At 40.9% G+C, this 24,583-nt stretch overlaps 1 protein-coding gene across 2 annotated transcripts in view; it reads right to left on the reverse strand.

Moving 5' to 3' along the window:
* Positions 1-2,105: 2,105 nt before the first annotated feature.
* Positions 2,106-24,583, reverse strand: part of HGSNAT (heparan-alpha-glucosaminide N-acetyltransferase) — a 50,354-nt gene continuing 27,876 nt past the window's right edge. Inside the window, exons 7-20 of one of the 2 annotated variants that reach the window (XM_036749293.1) lie at positions 21,718-21,787; positions 20,963-21,072; positions 19,277-19,353; positions 18,338-18,368; positions 17,122-17,282; positions 14,413-14,528; positions 11,684-11,749; positions 11,474-11,571; positions 9,520-9,646; positions 7,635-7,721; positions 6,305-6,382; positions 4,533-4,603; positions 4,310-4,422; positions 2,106-3,166 (exon numbers count right to left, since the gene is read on the reverse strand). In XM_036749293.1, the coding sequence (XP_036605188.1) occupies positions 2,985-3,166; positions 4,310-4,422; positions 4,533-4,603; positions 6,305-6,382; positions 7,635-7,721; positions 9,520-9,646; positions 11,474-11,571; positions 11,684-11,749; positions 14,413-14,528; positions 17,122-17,282; positions 18,338-18,368; positions 19,277-19,353; positions 20,963-21,072; positions 21,718-21,787 (1,387 nt within the window). In that variant the 3' untranslated portion in view covers positions 2,106-2,984. The remainder of the gene's footprint in view (positions 3,167-4,309; positions 4,423-4,532; positions 4,604-6,304; positions 6,383-7,634; positions 7,722-9,519; positions 9,647-11,473; positions 11,572-11,683; positions 11,750-14,412; positions 14,529-17,121; positions 17,283-18,337; positions 18,369-19,276; positions 19,354-20,962; positions 21,073-21,717; positions 21,788-24,583) is intronic. The other variant, XM_036749292.1, reaches the window with a different exon arrangement.

A 24,583-nucleotide genomic window follows, 5' to 3' on the forward strand; every position in this document is an offset into this window, starting at 1 on the left:
TTCCACAATCCCAGGTACAGGCTGAGGACCTACTAGTTTTGGCGCTTCCATAGTGGTCTGATCCAGGGCAAAGTCCGACTGCTGCACTCCCCTCCTCCCAATTCTGCAGGTTCTTGATCAGGGTTTCAGTCAGAGAGACAAGAGAATGCAGCTAGACACATCCCCCATCAGCCAGCTAGGAATTTCTGTTCCAGACTGACGACTGCAGGCTCCCCTTTGGTCTGAGATTCCTGCCTTTATTTTTCTGCAGGCAGACTGGGCTAGAGGTTGGAACTGAAATCCATTTCTGCTCTTGGGGTGTGTGTGAGCCATAGCACTGCTTCTGGCTTCTGGACTTCCTTCTTGGGGCACTCTCTAGGAATGCCACCCCCATGTGCAAGTTCCATTCTTGGTCTGTTGTGGATCTGTGACCTAAGGCTGGGGAGTGGGCAACAAAGCTGCTAGTTGGCATGTGTCCCTGTTTCTGTGTCCATGTATTGGTCTAGGGGTATCCTAATATGAGTCTGGGACCTCCTCTTGCCCTTGTGCACAGCCTCTCCCTGGGAGCTGGAATACACACCCATGACATACTCTTGCCCAGACCTAGTCCCCGGTATCAGCAGATCTCTCTGTCTCCCCATGCCGACCTGGGCTGAACAAAAGAGTCACTGTGACTTTTTCTGGATTTCACCATCAAGATTCATTCTGGTGCATTTTCTAGGCCTGGTGAAGTTTTGTGGATTGGAGCCTGGCTGCCCAGCTTCTCGAGGGTCCGCTATCTTGACTCCTTCTATATGACTGCTTTATGCAGGAAAGAGCACTGACAACTAACTAGGTGGGAGCTAGGTGGTGCCATAGTGCACAGACCACTGGGTCCAGAATCAGGAAGTTCAAATATAGCCTCACACACTTACTAGTGGTTGGATCCAGGGCAAGTCACTTCAGCTCTTTGCCTCAGTTTCCCCAGCTGTAAAATGAGAATACTGGCACCTACATCACCAGTACATAAATGCTTATTTCCTCCCCCATTTCCCCTTCTTTCCCTAGCGGGGACTGGAAATGGCTTAACATGGAAGGTGACACACGAGCTGATTCTTAAGATTGTATGAGGCAGCGTTTGTGTCGTGATCACCAGGTGGTGCGCCAATATATTTTTATTTGCCTGGAATTTCTTCAACACCATTCATCTCCCAGTGATGTCAAATGACTTAGGTCACATCAAGGTCTCAGGAGAATTAAAATGACAAACCAAAGGACAGTGGGAAGCAGAATGGTAGGCACAAACAGGCTGTGGCAAGCTTCCAGGGGCATCGAGTGCAAGGAGTGGTGAAGATGTATCCCTGAAAAGGGAGATGATTCCCGTCAAGGAGTAGGAATGAGAAATAACAGATGGACAGCTTGAGTAGGGCATAGAAGTATCTCCAAGATACTCAAAGGAGGAAGCCCTTCTGCTCCTTTGAAAGACTTATGAAATACTTGGATAAATTTTGGTTTCTGAAGACTGATAGTGAAGGATCCCTCTCAGGAGAGAGGGTGTAAAGCAAACATCTGCAGATATGGCCAATGTGTTGTATTTGTTTTGCTTGACTATGCTTATTAAAGGGAAGGTATACTGGGGTGGGGGCGGGGGCAGGAGGGAGTCATTCAGAAATAACAGAGATATAAAAAAGAAGGCACCAATAAAACGTTTTCAAATGAAAAAAAAAACTGGGGATAAGACTCGGGAAGAGGTGTGAGTGGGGTTGTAGTGTATATCAGTGGATGGAACACACACCGATGAACTCACAGGTCCACCAAGTACCAAACTCTAAAATTCCCCACCCATATGTGCTAATGAAGCATATGAAAGCTACTAATTCTTATTTTAGGTTTTCCCAGTTCCATCATGGACACTCCAGTGTCAGCTTCGTAACAGTGCGCAGGAACAGATCTCCATTGTGAATTCAGGTGTAATAATGGGAGGGGGTTTATACAATAAATGGTCTGACAAATGATGCTCAAACATTTTAATTGGAATTTTTCCATAATAAAATACACCTTTACTGACAATTTCAGAAAACCATAGATAAACTCTAGATAGCTACAGAATACTGGCAAGAAAAGAAGTTCAATACATGTTATCTTAAAAAAAAAAAGTAGGAATGAAAGAAAAAGTCTTCTGACAGAAGGAGGCGTTTGTTTTTTTTTTTTTTAAGAAGCATCAGAGAACAGAAATGTGTCACACAGCAAGCGCCTGGCAGATCTGAAAAGGGCACTTAGAAAGGTAGGTTTTCTTGGAACTCACTTAGCAGGAATCACACTTAGCAGAAAAGCTGGGATTATTAAATAAAGCAGAGCATATCAGCACATAAACACATTCAATAACCTTTATAGTTCACAAGAGAAATAAGGCAGCTCTTCATAAGCGGGGTATATAAGCTCTAAAACGTCAATTTTATAGGAAAATGAGATAAGTAAGAAGAATCAGGTCTTCGATTGTTTTTTTTATCAAACTGGAAAGCAAAAGGCCTGCAGTAATTCCCTTTTCAATAAGACCTCATCAGAATGGAACTAAAACTGTCAAACACATCTATTTTTTTTTTGGAGGCAATCGGGGTTAAGTGACTTGCCCAGGGTCACACAGCTAGTAATCATGTGAGCCCAGATTTGAACTCAAGTCCTTCTGACTCCAGGGCCAGTGCTCGATCTGCTGTGCCACCTAGCTGCCCCTAAACACATCTATTTACACAGAATAAGGTGGGGGGTGGGGGGGCAGTTACACTACAAACACATGATTTACAAATATAGAGAAGACAAGGTTTCTGATGAGTTACGTATGGGATTAAACCAGTTTACAAGACTACAGCATCTAATTTATGCACAGTAAAAGAGGATTCCATGTTCCATAACCCAGACATTCCAAAGCCCATCCACTTTTCTCACTAATACAGATGGCAGTCTATTTGCTTCACTGACCTCCCTGGGCCCCTCTACAATCAGTCCGGTGAAATGTGTCTGCAAGACCATCAGATTTTCCAGAAAATCCTCTTTCGGTAAAGCACATAAGCAATGACGACCCAGAGGGAAGTGGCAACCAGGTTCTGGGTCAAGTGTTCCTTGTGAGACTGGTAGTCCTCCATCTTCCACTGGAAAGGGAAGTAGTTCTCAAAGACCTCATGCCCAACGTATACCAGGATGGAGTTCATTCCTGAAAAAGAAATTTTAAAAAGATGTTGTTAGCTCGAATGCATTGTTCCAGAATCATGAGCTGGGGACAGTATCTTGCTTATCTGAAACACATAATACAGGATGCCTCAAATGGATGGTACTATGCATTATTTGGCAGACATGCTTTCCCCCACAGGAAGCCTCAAAGAGAAACTAGAATGCCGTGTTTTATAGAGAGATAAAACAGAGATCTTGACAATGTAATTGAGGGGGAGAACCTAGACCTATGATTTCACTGATGGAGGATGAGTCACCTTTACCAGTGCAGCCTCACACCTGCTCTGCCAACTTTTATTCCTAGAGAGTGTTTGGGGAACTAAAGTGACTTGCCCAGGGCCACATAACCAACATGTGCCAAGCCTAGGGCATACAGAATTATACTGCTGTTTAACCAAAAACTGATAGAGCTGGAAGGGTCACCTGAAACTATCTCATTCATCCCTCTCTACACTTAAGCCAAATCATGGACCTATTTTTGTTTTGGTTGGGACTCATGGTTTCATTAATGAGTGGGAGCGCTCAGTATTGAAAAGTCCTGGGCAGATCAACAACTCATTTGTAATTTAAAATCTTAGAGACTCAGAGGAACAACCAGAACACAGAGATATCAGGTGAGTTGCTTGTGATTACCCAGGTAGCTTGTGTTAGAGACAGGATTAGAACCTGGGTCTAATTCCAATGCTGGCTCTCTCTCCATTACACTACACTGTCTCTCCTGAGACTACCTTGTTCTCTGATCTTTTTCATTTTGGGAAAAGTATTATTGCTGCACAAAACCTTGGAAATCAAACTAAGCATATTATCAAAAGGCTGATGTCTTCCAGGAAGGACAAGACATTAGAGCTATTCTGACGCTAGGTTCATTAATTACAAGTATATGCCATCTGCCACAGACACCCCTTCTCTAGTCTCTGTTCCCCCAAAGACACCCTTGTTACCCTTCCATACATACACAGAAATGTTAAGCTTACAGAGCAGACTCACCTCTAGGCAGGCTGTTTTTGCTGTTGACCCCTCCCTATCCCCTTCATGGAAATATGCCCAAAGTGGTTATTGCCCCATAGGCCTCAAGCTGTCCAGCTACCATCACAGAGAACCTTTGGTCTGGGATGAATCGACTGACCTGGGTAAAAGAAGGGCGCTCCAGACCACAGTCTTGCCACATCCACCAAGAAATACAAAAACAGGAGCAGAAGGAAAGCAAAGAAGCTCAGGGTTGTCACATAGGAGATGGACCTGCGCAGTTGGAGGGAGAAAAGAGAATGATATTTAGCCATCCACAGACTAAAGCACATTGAAGTATAATCCATTAAAAGAATTAAAACAACATTTTGCTTTCCACTTACCAGAGATTTTTATTTACTGGAATGAAGCCTTCATTTTGAGAAAATTTGGTCAAGACACCTGAAATAACACCCTGTAAGAAAAGGGAGGAAAAAAGGACAAAGGTTTACATCTGGTGTGAGAAAATAAAATTCATACTACAAAACAAAGAGAGACTGTGGAAATGTCCAATATGTTTTTAACAGGAAAAAAATAACTTTTAAGATGCTCACTGGAATTACTGAACTCTTAAAACAAAATAATACTTTAAAGTCGTTCTAAACAAGTTACAGTATATGAATATGATGGAACATATAAGAAATGCTGATGGGGATGGCTTCAGAGAAACCTGGGAAGACTTGTATGAACTGATGTAGACTGAAGCGAGCAGAACCAGGAGAACAATTCACACAATAGCAACATTGTTAGAACAAACAACTTTGAAAGACCCGGAAGCTATTACACTGTTTGCCTTTACAGTGGTTGGGGGAAGGGTCCGGAGGGAGAGAATTTGGAACTCAAAATTTAAAAATAAAAATAAAAAAGGTTTAAAAATAAATAAATAATGAATTAGGGGGAGAAAGACTTGGAAACTAACCAACATGATAACCAAACACAATTCCAGAGGACTCACGATAAAAAATCCCTGCCCACCCCCTGACAGAGGTGATTCAGAGTACAGATAGAGACATTTCTGGGGGGATGTGGCCAATGCAAGAATTTGTTTTTCTTCACTCTTCATGTTTGTAACAGTTTTGTTTTTCTTGATTTCTCAATGTGCAGAGAGGAGAGGTGAGGGAAAGAGAAAGTGGATCTTTCTTTGAAAATAAAATAAAATTTAATTTAAAAATTAAAGTCATTCTGATGACAATATCTGATTCATCACTGCAAGCAACATTTATGTGAGAGAAACGGAGAGGACAGGAAGCGTGAATTGCCTCCCACGTCCATACACCCACAGTGAATCAGTGACCAAGATGAAGACAGGATGATGATGGAACTTTTCACGTGCAATTCTATAACACAGCTTTGGAAAACAGCCCCTGATCTTAACACAGCAGCTTACCTTTCTTATTTATGTGACTATCTAATGTGAAGAAGCAAAAAACCTCTCCTTTCATTAAAAATAAAGTGTTTTTCTCTGAATCTGAGTCAGGGCACATAATTCAGCAAAGACTGCTTATCGCTACAATGCAAATAAAACAGGGTACCTGGTGGGCACTGGATATGTAGCAGACAGTTACTATGAGAAATCTCATAAGGATTTCTAAGTACTGTACACACATTTTAACATGTATTTCGTTAATGAGAGGCAGTCTAGTAACTAGTGAACTGGCATTGAAGTTAGAAAACTGGTTCCAGTCCTGCCCCAGACACATACCGGCTGTGGTAAAATAAGTAAGTCATTTAACCTCCAGGGGACTTCACAACTCCCCAAGATTATACATTACAAAGGAGTTGCCAATCTACATTAATGGAGGGAGATTCCGGATGCAGAGTCGCCTGTATTAATGAAATCAAAAGTCAGACCTTCCCTACCCTCTAAAAAGTGGCATTCCTAATTATTTTCACATTTCTATTAATTTCTCAAAGACCAGGTGCATTGATATAAAATTTTATTTTTAATTTTACTGGAAGTAAAAACTTTCTTCCCATCTCTATTTTCTGTCTCACGGATTAAAAAAAGGACACAGTATCAGTTCACAGACACAGCTTGGTCCTTCAAGGTATTCTTAAATAGTGGTCCTTTTAAGCATTGATGAAAACAAGGGATAGTAATGAATCAATCACTTACCAACATGGCACTCCACAGAAGGAACCGAAGCAGGATCTGCTTGTGCTGATCTTTGTAAAACAAGAGGATTTTTCCAGCCTAGAAAAGAAACCATCACTAATGACGCCGCTCATCTGTATAGGACTTAACAGAATCCCCTCACATACATAATCTCCTGTGAGCCTCAGAACAGCCCTGAGAGGCAGAAAGGGGTCGACATTATCATTCTCAGCCCTAGAATGACAAGAACCCAAGCCTTCTGATTCTCAAGCTGGGTCTCTTTTTGACTGCATCACACTGATCAAGACAGCACTGACATACAGTTATCTTTTCCCCATCGCGGGGCACAGTGCCCCTGTGAGCTGGAAAATCCGCATAAAATTTTTGGCCCTCCCTTTGTCCCAGAGAAGAAGTCTGAATTTTTTCTTTTTCTTTTATGGGGTGCTGGTATTGTACACTATACTTTAGGCATTTCTGAGCTTCTAAACTTTTCTGTGTCATCTGCTGGCCTTCGCATATCATCCGCAGCTTCCACAAAACTCCCCCAAAATTCCCATTTAATTTCTCATGCCAACTTGTAATATATTGAAACTATGATGGGGTCACGAGAGGTGTGAAGCCCTCTGACCCTGAAGAAGTGTACATATACTCTGAAGTTAGCATTTTGCTACGAGGCTCACTCACTGAAGTGTTGTGTGACTTGACCGGATGAGACTCTGGGTAGCCACTAAGGAGTGCACCACCCCCGCCCCACCCCAGCTTTGAAAAACCCAGATGTTGGTGCTTCTCTCTCTCTGTTAACTATGTGAGGCCTCTGTATGTAATGTCTTGGACAGACAGCTAGAAGCCTTTCTACTGATTTGTGTTATTTTGCTCTGTTTATATAATTTCCACTTGTAATTTCTGTTTGTGTTTTCCCTGAAGTTCAGGGTGCTGACTTTTTCCCCTGAACTAAGTGAATGATATATGTATGTTTAATTAAAGTGATATTATAAACCACTTAAATTTCCTTTCCTTAGAAAAGCAGATCAAAGAACCTGTGCTAGCATCTCTCCTATTGGCCTCACACACCCACAGTAGCTGCAAGCAGCATCGTCGTTACACCATCCCAGGTATTTCTTATACTGATGAGCTCAGAAGCCCACGCTCTACCCCAACCCCCTGCCCTGAAAAAGGAAGCACTAAAATGGAATGTCATTTCAATTAATAGAATAAATATTACACAGGCTTTTCAAAATACATAAGCAAAGCATCTTTTGCGGGGAGCTCCCTGGCAGTTTGTTTTGTTGTTGTAGTTCACTTAAGAGTGTATTATTTTGGAAGAAAATAACATTCTAAACAAAAACACTACCTGCACTCCTAAAAATGCCATCACAATGGAGTTGATGGTTCCCAAGAGCCCTTCTGGATCATAGGCCACTTTGGTGTGGTAGATCACCTGGACAAGAAAGACAGGAAGAAGGTGAATGATGCTGTCAGAAGTGTCTTTCCCAACACACTGTATGTAGGAAATTAACATATAAGCCCCAGAGTCACAACCCTGATGGACAGAGATTACTATCAATATCCAACAGATAAACTGTTCTCCAAAGAAGAAATGCAAACTGCTAATAACCATATGAAATATTACTCTAAATCACTACTAAGAGAAATGTAAATCTGAAAAATTATGAGAATTCACCTCATAAATAGCAAATTGGCAAAGATGACAGAAGATGGAAAAAAATCAATGCTGGAGGGGAAAAAAAGCCACATACGCTAATATACCCCTGGCGAAGCTGTGCATTAGTCCGACCACTCTGGAAGGCAATTTGAGATTATACTTAAAACCCAACTAAAGCATCCCTGCTCAGAGATCCCACCACTAGGCACATACCCCAAGGAAGTCAATAACATAAAGAAAGCCCCCATTCGCGTACATCATAATATTTACAGAAGCATTCTGTGTAGTGGCAGAGACTTGGACACAAATCAATTGTTGTTCACTTGTGTCCAACTCTCCATGACCCCTTCTGGGGTTCTTTGGGCAAACACACTGGAGTGATTTGCCATTTCCTTCTCTGGCTCATTTTACAGATGAGGAAACTGAGGCAGACAGGGTTAAGTGACTTGTCCAGGGTCACACAGCTAGTAAGTGTCTGAGGCTGGGTTTGAACTCAGGTCTTTCTGATTCCAGGCTGGGACATTATCTACTGCGCCACCTAGCTGCCCTATCAATTGAGGAAAGGCTAAACAGAGAGTAGTACATGAATTTAAGGAATGCTATGGTGCTACAAGAAATGATCCTTGGAAAAATCTAGAAAAGCAGAGAAAGACAAAAATTGATGTAAAATGAGTAAGCCAGGCCTAAAACATAAATGCAAAGAATGAAAAAAAAACTTTAAACACAGACCGAAAACGTGTCTATAGTATATATAGATGAGAAAATGCATCTCCCTTCCCTCTCTGCAAAGGTGAGCTTTTACAGGTGTCAAACACTCCATACTGTCAGACATGGCTGATGGTTTATTGGTTTTATTGGCCTGCTTTTTTTCTCCTATTTCTTTTCTTTTTTTTTTCCTTAATTTTTGTTATAAGGGATGGCTCTTCTGGTAGAGGCAGAGGCAGTGATATATATGGAAACTGAGGTGATATTAAAAAAAAAAAAGATGTCAACAAAAATAAGATTTTTTTTAAAAGTGCCTTTCCCCCGGTGATGTGCTTTAACCCAGACACAGAGCTCCTAAACAAAGTGTCAATAAAAATGTTTCAGCAAGGACCCCCAAAGATCCGGCGATGAAACTTCCTGTGGACCCAAGATAGCAGAGAGTATACAAAGCAGATCTAAGGGTTAACCTACTTTATTTTAACACACAGGCCTAAGAAAACACTGCACTACACATGATGGTGCCATGGCTACTCTACCTAATAAGCTCCTAGGGCTTTATAAGCTTATATACAATCTTCATGATACTATACTCACTCTGACTTACTAAAGCCGGTTTAATTTTTAACATCAGGATGAAACAATCAGAGAATGCTTACCAGCAACACGACCTACCATGCTCCATATCTGATCCACTGCTGCCTCACTTTATAACCCAAAGGTTTTTAACAATTCACATAACAGAAACAACAAACAGCAGAAAGTAGCCCACGAGTAAAAGGAGTTCAGCCGCCGTGCACTGGCTGCAGGCTGTTTTCAATGAACCACCCTTTCACCTTCCCTTCTTCAAGGACGGGTTAATTTTACTCACGTTAGGAGACGGATGCTGGTAGATGTGGTCTTCTCCCAGAAGCAAACGATCGATGTAGCCGGCAGCTCCTCCGGTACAATTCGGGTATTTTCCAAAGTCTCCGATGCCACCAGGGCCAAGATAACCGCTAGAGATGGGAAAAGCAAATTCTTAGTTTACGAAAATTCATAAAGAATAACAAATAACAAACTTATGAAAGAAATAATGAGTATTATGTGAATTTATGAAACTACAGAATAAATTCATAATAAACAACAATGAAACCACATAATGAGATGAGTTATGTACGAATACAAACCTCGCAGACTGGCTCGTCTACAGCAGGGCAGTTCAACTGCCTTAGCTTCAGCTTCCCCGTTTGTAAAATGAATGGGTCAGACTAGCTGATTTCTAAGGTCACTTCCACATCTAAATCTCTGATTTCCTATGAGCGTGAAATTTCGACGTCTTGTCTGGCCTTCTTGCTGTTCCATACTCTTTCTTCCATCTTCATGTGTGACATGCACCCCTCCTTACCTCTGATTTCCTTCCAAGGACAACTTAAGCATGACTTTTTATGTCAAGACTTTTCTGATCCCTTCATATCAAATTATCTTGTATTTCTCTTGAATATACATATATATGTGTATAACATATATATATTTGTATACATACACATATATCTATAAATACAGTGAAGCAAAGACAAAAATGGAGCAGTGCCTGTCCTCAAGGAGCTTATATTCTATTAGAACAGATGTATGTATATATACACACACATATGCATACACATCTGTGTATATAAGTATGTGTTTTATATACATATATACACCTACATGTGCATACAGATAAGTGCATATACATATTATCTATGTATATTTATATGTCCATACACACATGTATGTATGCGTATGCACACACACACACACACACACACACAAAATCTCCTCTAACAGAACGTAATCTCCTTGAGGGCAGGCATTGCTTCATTTTTTTGTATCCCTAACACCTTGCTGAATGCCTGGTAAACACCTAGTAAGTGCTTAATGAATGCTTGCTAATTGACTGATTGAATTTTTTCCCAACATAGGAGTTTAGGAATCAGGTTTATATTCGATTCAACAATTTCAGGAGCATTTATTAAGCACTTACTGGCTACCAGGTGCTGTAGGTCCAAAGATAAAAACAGAAAGAGAATCTGCCCAGAAAGTACAACATGTCCAAAGATCAGTAAATCAAAGTGATTTAAAGAGGGAAGAGAAGGTGAGTGTCAACAACTGTAAGCATCAAGAAAGACCTCGTGAAGGAGACTTTTGCTATTATTTATACACTGTTATTAAAGCTGACTCCCCCATTCCAAAGAGCAGTTGGGAAATCGCCCTGTAACATTTCGCAGGACACAGTGCAGATTCCTCCCTTTAGGCTTTTTACATGGTAGAGAGTTGGAGGAAGAAAGATTCACTTACCAAAAATAGCTGTGACAGAGTGAAAGTCATAAGATACGGGGAAAAACTGCTAACACGGCAGAAATGACAATAACTGGTATTTATATAAATTGCACTTTAAAGGATGTGAAGTACTTTCCTGGATCCTTTCTCATTTGAGCTAACAATCCCGAGCTTCATCACTGCTAGTACTATTAATCGACTACTACTGCCACCACCACCCCCAATACTACTACTACTGCCACCCCCACCCCCAATACTACTACTGCTGCTGCCACCACCACCACCACCACCACCCATTACTACTAGTAGTAGTAAGATCATTATCATTGTCACTGTTATTCCATCATCTTGCAGATAAGAAAACCAGGACTCAGAGAGGTAAGTGATTTGCCTGGTGTCACCAGTATCAGAGGCAGCATAAAAACTCAAGTCTTCCCCCCAAGCCCAAGTCCAGGACTTTACCCACTATGCAGCGCTGCTTCTCCTTTTTTTAACATCTCCAAAAGGTAAGGTGAGTAGTTACTCACGTTGGGCAGCCAGGAACCGGTAACAAGAAAGTCACACACACCCAAACAGCTTCCAGCATCAGAATGAAAATCCACTGTGGCCAGTACGAGATGATATCCTGGAAAGAAGAACAGGGCCTCTCCTATTGTGAATGCCAGAAAAGGAAATAGAACGACTGGAAAAATGAGCTTTGTGTAATATTCTAGGCAAACGCCCTACAAATCACGGACCCTATTTTGGGGTGTTGAAGGAAAAACCAGAGATGAATTCCTGTGGGTTCTAAGTTGTTTGTTCTCCTATGAAGAAACACAATGAAAATGTTAATTAAGAAAAATCAATAATTTCCAAGAACCCTGAGGCGGGCTTTATTTACTAGCCCTCAGTGTTGTTTCTTCTAGCTTCTGGCACACACAGAGTTTAAAATTTCTTAAATGAAATTACACAATAGTGCATTTAAGCTATACTATAAGTTGCAGAATATTTAGCCACAGCAATAAGTTGGACAATTAAAACACTATGATTAAATTCCTACAAAATATCCCTGGTGAGAGGAGATGGGCAGGGAGAGGGTGGGAGGGGGCCGGTCGATCCAGAATAAACACCACCGTGACTGCTACTGCGACAACTAACAAACCAGTGCTGGGTTAGATCCATTTCCTATGGAAAAGCTGAGTGATGGCTCTCAAAGGCTGGGCTTCGGACCTATGGTTTCATCAGTGAAGGGAATGCTCAGTGCAGATACTCCCTCCACTAAAGCAGATCGCAGTCGTCAAAAATGTACAGAGTCTGGGGCACCGAGAGGGTTGAATGACTTGTGTCTAAGTCCTGAAGCCAAGGCCTGGACTCTAGACTGACCCCTATGCACTGCCTCTCACTTGAGCTGTACCAGAGTAACACGGTTTATTTCAGGGTAAACTGAGATACTTTCGGCTTTACTGCAAGGCACAATGGCTAAGCAGCTGACAAGATTATAACAGCAACTAGCAGTTATGTAGTTCACAAAAGCCCTTTACAAATATTATCTCATCCTGTCCTCACAACGACCCTAGGAAGGAAGTACTAATATTATCCTCACTACCCTGTGCCCAGGCTCACAGAGCTAGGAAGTGTCTGAAGCTGGTTTTGAATTCGGGGCTTCCTGACCCCAAGTCCAGTGCTCCATGCAGCTGTCCCAAAGCAGGCAGAAGAGGAGGAGCGGTAATCATTAAAAAACAGTCTGAAAGCATAAATTGGGGCATAGCGGAGAGAGCCCTGGACTTGGTGCCTGCCTACAACTATACCGGCTGCGCGGCCTTAGACAAGTCACTTACCTTCTAAGCCTTAGTTTCCTCTTCCATAAAATGGGGATAATAACAGAAACTATCTTACAAGATTGTAGCAAAGATCAAATAATTTTCCTAAAGCACTTTGCAAACCTTTAAGTGCTCTATAAATGCTAACTATGTATTACTGTAAATGTTAAAAGATCACCATGGGAAGAACCGAGAAAATCTGGGATGCACTGTCAACTCTGCTAATGAGAATCGACCTACACTGAAGGAGGGGCAGGAAAAATTAAAGAAAGAATCTTCAAATGCTCGCCACATGGTAAGCTCTTTATAAATGCCTGGTGACTGATTGACTTAATGATCAGAGCGCTCAAAAAAGAATAAATAAATATTTCCACCAGAAATGAGACTGCAATGGTTTTCTGGAGGGAGACGGTCTGTCCAAGTAGCTAAATGCAATTTAAACTATTCCAACTATACAGGAATGGAACGTGGAGATGCGGGATGCTCCTCCACTCCTTTCCCCTGTCTTTGCTCATCTCTGGGCTGAAGTCACTGAGCAAAAGCAGAAAGGCTGACTGGGTTAGGAGGAGTGTGTGTGTGACAAGCTGCTCACAGAACTTCTCCACCTTTTCATCCTCTCTAGTGGCTATTGTTACAGGAGCTGCACTTATCCTTAGGGTGGCCTTTTTTTCCTTACACTCATCGTGAGCACTGCAAGGGAAGATAACCAAGCATCTTATGAAATACTGCTTCCTGCTGCCTCAGGGCGCGTGATGAAAGCATCTCTGTTCTTTTATTTCTGGGCCTCTCTGAAGAAGACTCGTGAGTCATCTTTCCGTTGAGCAGCTACTTCCTTGCGTCTTCTGGTTTCACTTACAGCAAAAATATGACAATTATAATAATTATCATTATGCTTGTAACAATGAGGGTGACTGATATAGCAACACGTACATAGCTTTTTAAAATTTAGAAAACACTTTACAATTATTATCTTATTTGATCCCAAAAACAACCCTGTGAGGTAGGTGCCAACATTGTCTCCACTGTACAAATGAGGAAACTGAGGCTGGAGAAAGGTGAAGTGATTTGCCCACAGTCACATAGCTAGTCCATTACACCACCCGGCTGGCTGATATGGTCCAAACACTCTAGAAGTATGTCACCCTGTTGGTCACTTGGAGAGGGATATCCCATGTATAGGACCAACAGTTAAATTAGTGTTTACCTGAAAAACTATGTAGTTCTTTCTCACCACTCGGTGGAATTTTGATCAACGAAATGATGAACCATGAATCCAGAGGACCCAACATGAAATACAGTACACAATAATTTTTGGACATGGCCAATATAGGGTTTGTTCTGCTTGACTATTCATATTTGATTTAATTTTTTTTAAAGGTGGGGAAGGAGTCTTCGTTTTCTTTCAATTTGTGCAGAGGGGATTTGGGAGAACTGAATTTAATATTTATGTAAATTAATTGAATTTAATATTTACGTAAAAGAAAAAGCAAAATGTACTTTTGAAGATTTGCATTTTCATGTTCAGTCCTTTTTCTTCTATTCTACTTTGCATCTGGACATGATCATTTTATCTGATGGTAGTTAAGTTCAGAATTTAGAAAATTAAAAAAAAAAACCAGACATAACGGAATCCCAGAGTATTCTGTTTTCAAAGTAGAGGGTCTCACCATAGTACTATTTTCAGGCACAGCTCTGGCAAAGAGAAGCTCTAAAACTGCAACCACAAGGTAGGTCAATCCCAGTCGCTGGAGCACCCCAGGGATGCGCAGCTTATCCCAGGACACTGGAGGAAATGCAAATTAGAGGGTTAGTCAATGTATCTCATTTCACAAAAGGACCATAATTTTATTCTGCAAAAGAAAGCCTACAGAGGCTATGTCTGAATAGATCTTTAGAAGCATGTGGAGGTGGACGCATAGCTCGTGCCTGCGTCTTCTGGACTCTGATCACTAAGGAATCTGAGGTCAGACCAGAGCGTATCTGAATCAGGAGACCCGGATCTTAAGTGTCTCTGCTGTTGTTGTTGTTGAGTCATCTCAGTAGTATCTGAATCTCGGTGACCCCATTTGGGGTTTTCTTGGCAAAGATACTGGAGTAGTTTGCCATTTCTTTCTCCAGCTCACTTTACAGATGAGGAAACTGAGGCAAACAGGGTTAAGGGACTTACCCAAGGTCTCACAGCTAATAAAGATCTGAGGTCACATTTGAACTCAGGTCCTCCTGACTCTGGGGATCTAACCACTGTGTCTCTGATGCGACTAAAGATGTGGCCATCTACTTTAAAGTTTCTCTGCCCTCCAGCCCAAGTGAAGGGCACTGATGCTGATGGAATCATGGATCTTTTGATTTAATTTGATTCAATTATCACCACCTCTATTGGATTGAAGCTCCAAGCCTTTCTCTCCAGTCCTGACCTCTTCTGTCAGTTCCATTCCCATTAACTCTTATTCCAAATATTTGACTACCAACTATTTCCATTGGGATGTCCCATCGTTACCTCAAATCCAGCTTTGAATGATTCCTCATCACTTAAGAGATCCAATCTAAATTGGTATGTGAGGCCCTTCATAATCTACTTCAACTGTCCCAGCCCTTTCTTCCGCCTATCATCTCCTTAAATGAAGCCACTGCTACAAGTAAGTTCATCTGCTTTCCCTTAGACACCCTATCCTCTCTCCCTGGCACACTCTCCACTCCTAGGCACAGAGAGTTGTGGAACCATAATCATGTCAACACTGCCACTGCTGCTAAAAAGGATGAGTCAGCTTACTCTCTTTTAGCTCCAGTCACCACCCCTGTAACTCTCGAAACCAAAATACTCCCCGAAATGTGTTATCCCTTCCTATCAGAATGGAAGCTCCCCGAGGACAGGAGTTTCTGTACAATAACAGGAGTTACTGCACTTGGACCGCCCCAGGGCTTAGCACACTGTCTGGCACAAAGTATGAGCTTAGTATTTTTTCTGTTATTCATTCTGTTCAAATCCCACCGTCTCTGTAAAGTCTTAACCAGCTACGTAGAAATGATCACCCCTTCTCTGAAACACCCAACCCCTGCAGCATGTGATTGTCCCAGTCACGTGTTGTGACTCATGTGAGGGTCACATTTCCCCAACTCGATTTTAAACACCAGAAGACGGCACACTACACTTATCTCCTACAACCCTCAGCAGTATTATCTTGTACATTAAACCAATGCTCGATACACACTTGATCAATCAGGCTCATAGGTTCAGAGCTAGAGGGAAGCTTCCCGGTCACTGCACCCAAGCCCCTCATTTTAAACACAAGAAGACCGAGGCCCAAAGAATTAAAATGACTCTCCAGAAAGGAGCAAAGTTTGGATTTGAACCTAGGTCCTCCGACTCCAAATGCACACTCTTTTCAATGCATCATGCTGTCTCCACCGAATGAAATTTAAAATGTATAGAAATGAATTAAAAATCCAATGCCTAAGAGGCACACCACAAAAAAACAAAAACGAAAACCCCCAATAGCTAGCTTCTCCTCCTGACTTTCCAGTTTCTGCTCATGTACCACCATTCTCCAGCTCATTTTACTGGGGCAAACAGGGTAAAATGACTTTCCCAGGGTCACGCAGCTAGTGTCTGAAGCTCAATTTGAGTTCAGATCTTGCTGACTGCAGGCCCAGCGTTCTATCCGCTGTGCCACCGAGCTGAATTCATGGGCCAGCTACAAAAAACCCTCATTATGAAAACTACTGAAACAAAGGTCTCTATGGGGTATAACAGAAAGAACAGCCAAGAGCGGCAAGGCTTGGGTTCTAGTGCCTTCCCTTAGAAGGCTTCCCGCCACCTACTCTTATGTACAGTACCCGGCATGTACCCACTGATGCACATGTGCTCTCTTCCGTTAGAAGGTAAGCCCCTTGAGGGCAGGGACTGTTTCATTGTTTTCTCTGTGTCTCCACACTTAGCAATTAGCTTTTTCTTTCTCTCTGAATTTTATTTGTGTGTGTGTGTGTGCGTGTGTATACACATACACACGTATATACATATGTGTAAATATGCATATATACATATATGTGTGTCTATACTTATGTATGTAGAAATGCTGATACTTCCACTATCTAGATGTGTGACCCCACATAGTCTCCTAATCTCTCTGCATCTCAGTTTTAACTCAAAGCCCCCTAACTTCATTTCCGTCTCTCTGATTTTCTGTGACTATCCAGAATAGCACCTTTTCCCAAAATAAAAAGTATACTGGGAGGTAAATGCATTCCTATTAATTCACTCCTCATTATGTTGATACATATTTGAAATTGATTTAATATCTTCTCGTTACATGATACTATCTGATTTCCATCTTCCAACTTACATTCGGTTTTTAAAGAGAAATGAAACAATTACTCACAGGGTCCAAGGCAGTAATTAGGATTCACAATCAGGATTCCCATCACACAGAGCAGAAGACTCCTCCACAGAATTTTCCCCAGCAGCTTCCATCTGGAACATCCTCGCCGCAGCATGGAGCTCAGGGAGAGGGCAATGGAAGAGCCCATAATAAACACGAACCTTAAAAATAAAAAGAGAATTGGTTAACAAGAAGTGCAGAGAGGGGCCACTGTTGGGCCTTTTTTTCTTTCTGGAGAGGTTGCCTTCAAGTTCTGCTATAAAAGCACATTTGTGAGGACTGCCAGAAATCCCCAAAGACTGACTGTCTGAGCAGTTTGGAAACAGAAAATCAAGTTGTTGGAATCCAATCAATTTGCCCTTAAAACTCTCTGAAAGAGAAACAGAAAACTAGAAGTTTTTGTCTTCTCCCTTTGGCAAATCCACCCTTGGCTCCTCAACCAGGAAAAAGAGGAGATAATTGTTTCTCTATAACTACAAGGCAAAGCAGATATCTGAAACTCGGATCAATGCAACGACCAATCATGACTCCAGAGGACTAGCAAGGAAACAACTACCTGCTTCTTAACAGAGAGGTTATGGACTCAAGAGGCAGAATCAGACCTATATTCTCGGACACAGCTAATGAGGAGATTCGTTTTGCTATGAATATTTGTTACAAGGGTTTGGTTTTTCTTTTGTCTTTTTCCAAAGGGAAGGGGAGGTGGAAGGGGAAGAAAATAAATGATTGTTAATTTTTTTAAATGAAATTTAAAAAAAGATATCTGAACCACGGATCTTCTTGTTCTCTAACTAAACTTCCTTGATACTCCAAGCGAACAAAACCCAGAAAGCTTAACTGAGCTTACTAGAGATTCTTGACTAAGGCACTACTTTCCTTGGCCTCCCTTGGCTTCCCTCCTGAGATCAACAGCGTCCTGAGCAATAAATGGGAAGATGATCTCTAAATACTGGGACCATTCATTTCTTTGTGTAGCCCCTCATAGAGAATTACACATAAAAAACTTAATAAATATACCCTTGAGTTTTGCAATAATTAACATAGTCTCCTCTAACATAGAATTTGATACCACACAAGTTCTAGAAGCAAAAACCCTTTGCCACAAACCTCAAGGATGGCCTTAGAACAAAGTTGTGATATAACCTGGATGGAAATGTTCTTGGGACTGTTGATTAAGACAGAGTACATGAGGGGAGAAAAATCACTGCCAACTTACCATGGAAACACAAGGTCTGCCACCGTCAAACCTGGAGAACAACACAACAACAGTAAGGAAAAGGGGCTCTGGAATGAGCATCCGGTCTAATTCTGAAGATGGGCGTAGTCTTCTTACTACCTGGGCCTCAGTTTACTCATCAGTAAAGGAAAGGTGTCAGATCAGATGACCAACTAGTCCCTTCCCACTCTGGATCTACGACCATTTGACCCACATGGTACTGTGCAAATAAACAAACCCTCCACAGATAAGAGAAATGTGGAAGCTTCATTTGACATTTTTTGAAGAAAATTCCACTGAAAAAAATATCATTTGTTCTCTTTATGCTCTATGAAGTCAATGAGTCAAAAGCATTTATTGTGAGCATCTACTGTGAAAAAGCATTGATCCAGAAACAAGGAATTAGAGCACTGAATGGAAGAACATCATTTTAAAGCAGTGTCCCGAGGCTAGTCCTAATCCATTTTCCAAAGAACTCCTAAGCCAGGTTTCACAAGAATTATTCAGGGTCACATAAAAAGTTCCCAGCACCCCCAATAAAGGCAGCAACTTGGAAGTTAAGGTGTTGGTAAGACACAATACTCAAGAGCAAAAGGCTTGTGACAAAGGCAGGCATAGAATATGACAAAGACAACAGAAGGCCAAATTCTTGTCATTTTACTGCAGAGCCTCAGGAGGTATTTTACAAAGAAACACCTCTAAAAGCTATTAGCTGTTATTGCTGGACCTTGTTTATGGGCCCATGGTCTGCTAGAGGAGGCATAAAGTCTCATGAAGTAACTGACTTCAATGGACCAACCATCTATAGGATAAACAATATGGAGGAGGAAGGCCATGAAATTTGCTTCCACGGCCTTCTGGGGGGACAGAAGACTTCATTCTTTATATTTTTCAAAAGCCGACTGAAATAGGCCCAACCAACTTTAGCAAGTACTTTACCATTCCAGCTCTCATGTTTGAAGAACCAGTACTTTCCGCCTCCATAATTAACGAAAACCATGATGATGAGAGCGATCCTAAAAGAATCAAGAAAACACAAAGAATGCAGAGTCCCTATATCAAGATAGTGTGGCAGAGTTAACAACACGTAAGCGTTATGTACCTGCAAAGAGAAGTCTTATATTAACAAGTCCCCAGTACCCCAGCATCGTGATGCTTGGCATAGAGTAGGCCCTTGTTGGCCGACTAACTGATTTAATACAAGATGAGTTTCATGGGTAAGAAGTTATAGTGCCTGACAATTTCTAACAATTAGAATGAGCCATTTTAAAGTCTTCTTTTATCCACATTGCCTAAGACCTGTAATGCATTGGGGGAACCTAGAGTGATGTTAATCTATATCATTGCGAAAAGGGAATGGTACCTCTAAGGATAAGAGCTTGTTAATCAGACTTTGGTGTGTTCTGGAGAGACATTCTTAAGAACTCTTAGCATATAATTCACTTTTACTATAAAGTTATATGTACCCCTCTGTGGCAAGTGTCTTTCCTTCCCCAAACAGACTATGGATTGAAAGATGATGAAGCAGAAGGGGAAAAGGAGATGGATATAACAAAAGACAATGAATGAAGCATCTGAGTTGTCTTGAAAGATGCTGAATTTTAATTTAAAAACAACAACAACATTGTATTAAGTACCTATACTGTGCAAAGCACTGGACCAGGCACTAGGGACACAGAATTCTGTTGTTGTTATTCAGTTGTTTCATTCGTGTCCAACTCTTCATGACCGCCTTTGGGGTTTTCTTGGCAGATACTGAAGCAGTTTGCCACGTCCTTCTCCATCTTATTTTATAGATGAGGGAACTGAGGTAAACAGGATCTTTCCCAGAGTCACACAGTTATTAAGTGTCTGAGGCCAAATTCAAACTCAGGAAGATGAGTCTTCCAGCTGACTCCAGGCCCAGCTGCTCTATTCACTGCAGCTCCTAGATGCCCTAACTAGAATCTTGGTGGAAGCATGGATAGCACAAGGACACAAACAACTGCAATATTCATTGGATTGTGGCAAATATAAAAGAAAGAGATCAAATATTATAAAATGTCTAAGGAAGGAGAGGTCACATCTAGATGAGGGGGATCCAGAAACACGCTGCAGAGGAGGTGGTGTCTAAGCTGGGTCTCAAGGATGGATAAGACTTAATAGGCTAAAATGACAAAGAATGTCAGGTATGAGACATGAAGATCAAGTCTCTCATACTATTCTCCTGGAAAAGATTAAGGAACATGGGCTAGATATCAGTACGGCTAGGGAGATTTAGGAGTCACTAATAGCTAGATGTCAGTTTGGAAGGAAGTCTCCAGTGGAATGCCCCCGGGATCTGTGCTTTTAATATTTTGGTCTATGACTTGAATAAAAAGTATAAGAGGCGGCTTATTAAATTTGGTAGGGACATAAAACTGGGAGGGTGGGGTGAGGAGGAGAAGAGGGCAGGAAGACAGGAAGAAAGAGCTAAATTTGGGAAGCATGTAACTTACAAGGTGACAGCTGAAGCAAAACCCCAAGTTAAGGCAACTGATCACATCAGACCTAAATACCTTCCATCACACCCAAGAGTTCCTAAGGTTGCAAGATTCTGTTTATGAGGCTAATGAGGAACAAGGTTCTAAGGGAATGTCCACTTACCCTCTGAACGTGTCCAGAGAGCGAAGGCGATGCACTGGAGGGGTCAGCCTCCATGCCTCAACCTGCAGATCACTACTATAGGACTCTGCTCTGGTCGGAGATCCCAGCTCCTTCAGAAAGAAAAGAAAATAGAACATTTGTTTGTTGCTTGATCTCTGGGCTCGGTTTCTAACTTGACTTCATTTTTTGGTGTTTTTCGTAAACTTGTCCATGGGCCATATTAAAGACATGGCCACGTAGAACTGATCGGAAATATACTCATTTCATCCAATGCCAGTCAACACATTGTCATCCAATGCCAGCCAACACATTGCTAAGAGAGCTGAGAAGACACCACGTCTTTTCAAGAGGTGTAGGCAGACATATTTAGAGCACACTTCAATGGCCTGTTATCTGATTAATATGAATGTCCCCTCCACAACCTCTAATCATCTTCAAGCTGCTACAGCCAAAAAAAGTTCCTGAGTGTATTAAGTCTGGTTCTCAGCTGACAAATGCATTGTCTGTCACAGGTCCTGGACTTAAAACTGTCCCCATTTGGTCGGCTCTGATGAAATGGACTTTGAGAACACAGGCTCACTTCTACTCAATGATGAGAAACGAGAGTGGGACTTTGGTGGAGATTAGACAACCACACCACAAATATGGATAAGACTTACTAAAGTCAAAGTAATAATTATTACATTTGAGGGGGAAAATTCTAAATCTTAAGGAAGACAGCAAAGACTCTCAGTTGGTGCACTCCAGTTACTCACAGAATTAATGAGACGATCAGTTTCTCTGGGATTCATTTTTTTGTACAGCCAATTCCGAACAGGATCAAGTCTGTAAATAAATGAACACTCCCTGTTAGCATACTCCATTTTCCTTAAAATGATACCCCCTTGTTAAATTAATTCATATTAAGATATAACAAGGCAGAGTTTGAAATTGTTGATAATTCTGCTTTAAAAATGAGGTGAAAAGAAATCTTTCACAAAAGTACATGACTACCTCATTAAAAAAATTGAAATTGATGCTTCCCATAAGCATTCATGTTTTATACAAATTTTGTTGACATCTTTGTTGTTTAGTCAACATAAAATTTTCAAACACATTTTCTTTCACAGCTCATCTCCCCACTTCTACTTAACTCATCATCTTATGAAAAAGAGTTAAACAGATCTTAATGAATAATTAAAAGAAGTTCGTAAAATGACTCTGAGGTTCCATCTTACAACCATCAGATGGACAAATATGACAAAAAATGAAAATGGTAAATACTGGAGGTGCTATTGGAAGAAAGGCACAATACTGCACTGCTGGTGGAACTATGAATTGGTTCAACCACTCTGGAAAAAAATTTGGAACTATTCTCCCCCCCTTCCCCATTAGTAAAATATGCATGCCCTTTTATGCACATATGACCTGAGAGGTCAAAGACAGAAAGAAATGACTCACATATACAATATTAATAGTAGCCACAAAGAACTGGAAACTAAGTGGATTCTCAACACTTGAGGAATGGATGAGAAAATTATAGTAGATGAGTGTAATGGAATATTTATACTGTAAGAAATAAATGAAAATGATAGATTTAGAGAAACCCGAGATTTCTATAATGAGATGGACTAAAGGTACAGAATGAGACACGGCCAATGTGTCACTTTGTTTTGCTTGACCACATTAATTACAAAGGAAGGCTTTTATTTGGGGATCGAGGACCTGGAAGGTGGGAGGAGGGAATATTGGTGGTTTGTGACAGTAATATGAAAAAGGGAACAGAAATAAAAGTCAATGAAACATTCAAAAACAACAAAAGGGAGCAGAATGGAGTTCAGAAAGGTACAAAGAAAAGCAGGGCAGCTTTGTTACTCTCATCAAATTTAATACACACTTAAAAACGGTAATTGAAGTTCAGTCTCAAATACAATCTTTTTCTCTTTGAATATTAAAACATTCATGTCTGTCAAAATTTTTCAAGCTCATAATAAAAAATAAAAATTTTAATTTAAAAAAGGGGAAGTTAGGATGTTAAAACAATTTGTCTGATTCTGCCTTACACATAGGGAAACACCCATTCCCCAAAAGTAAATGGTCAGAGGAAGAAGAGAGAAAGAGGAATTGGTGATTCCTTGCTGAGGGGAATCAACATTAACAGATAACAACAGTAGAGAGATCTGATGTCATCCCAAGCCATACATCTAAGGCCCAACAGAGAATCTCCCAAGACTTGTCAAAACTGACGTCAAAACTACTACCTACTTCTGTTGATTTACCTCATGTCCCTTCCGTGATTCTGTTTGAGTCAAATCATTAGAGAACTGTATAATTAAAAGGCCATCATTTCCACTAAGAAATGATGGAAGAGGGAGTGTTTATACTATTACCTACTCACAAAGCCAAATTATTGTTCAAAGAGAAGATCATTCCCACAAGAGGTAAGATCATAGGGTCAAGGACTCAGAATGGTAGGGACCTTCAAGGCCATCTAGTCCAAGCCTCACATTCTCACATGAAGAAAACAAAATCTAGGGATCTAAGTGATTTGCCAAAAGTCATGCGGCTATTAGGCCCTCAGACTCCAACTCCAGTACTCTCCCTATCATACAACATTGCCTTATAATTGCAGTGAACTCTCTCTTGGTCAGCTGTCACTTCAAAAAGCATCATTCACACTAAAGGTTATAATGGTAAGAGAGCTAACCTTCCCTGATGTATATCCATCTAAAGACAGATTGAAAAAACAAATTTTATCTTGAAGGGAAGACTATAATGCTAGGATTTTTATTATAATTTTTTTTCTGGATTTCTCCTTTGACTCTTTTACGCACTCTCTTGGGTCATACTTAATTGCGTATGTACCAAATGCAATCCAAAAAATATGAACTTAGTAATAATAATATTGCATCTTATTATATGTGATCTTATGATCACAAAGCAATTTACATATATTGAAATAATACATACATATTAGGATACGATTTTTGCATTACAAAAACACCTACAACTTTTTAAAATAACCAATCTCAAGCGTGCTTGATATGTAAGAATGTAATTTGCCAAAAAGTTTCCAGAAGCTCTATCTATTGTGTAGAGCGGAGGTACACCCATATTCTTTTTTTGGTTACTTCCTCTTCAGCTTTTCCCATTTTCTCCTGTTCCTGTATGAAATTATTTAAAGAGTGTTCTCCTTCTACATTATGTAGAACAGGAATTATCATGTGTTCTTCTTTAGGACATTCCTAGACTATTTGACATTCCAATGGATTTAAAGGCTTCAGCGCACCTGAGAGTCACTAGATTTCTGTTACACCAAATCTCGTCTCCTGTTCTGACAAGAGAAGGTCAGTACTAACCTTGTGAGACAAAAATTCTATTTGGGATTTAGGCAAAATAAGCTTCTTTTCAACTTGGGAGAAACAGTACTTATTAAAATTCTAAGCAAAATGTCTCAAGTTTTGAAATAGCCGTCTTTCTCTTTCCCTCTTCTTCCTTTCTCATTGTTTCTTCAGACCATTCCCTTTATTCTCACCCCTTCTCAAGAGCTTGTCGATCCCTCCCAGAAGCCCAACCCATCTTAACACAAAGTCAAAATCACTCCCCACAAAGCACTAGACAGCAGACTTCCTATCCTAACAC

This window comes from Trichosurus vulpecula, chromosome 3 (assembly GCF_011100635.1).
Source record: "Trichosurus vulpecula isolate mTriVul1 chromosome 3, mTriVul1.pri, whole genome shotgun sequence".
Classification (NCBI taxonomy): Eukaryota; Metazoa; Chordata; class Mammalia; order Diprotodontia; family Phalangeridae; genus Trichosurus; species Trichosurus vulpecula.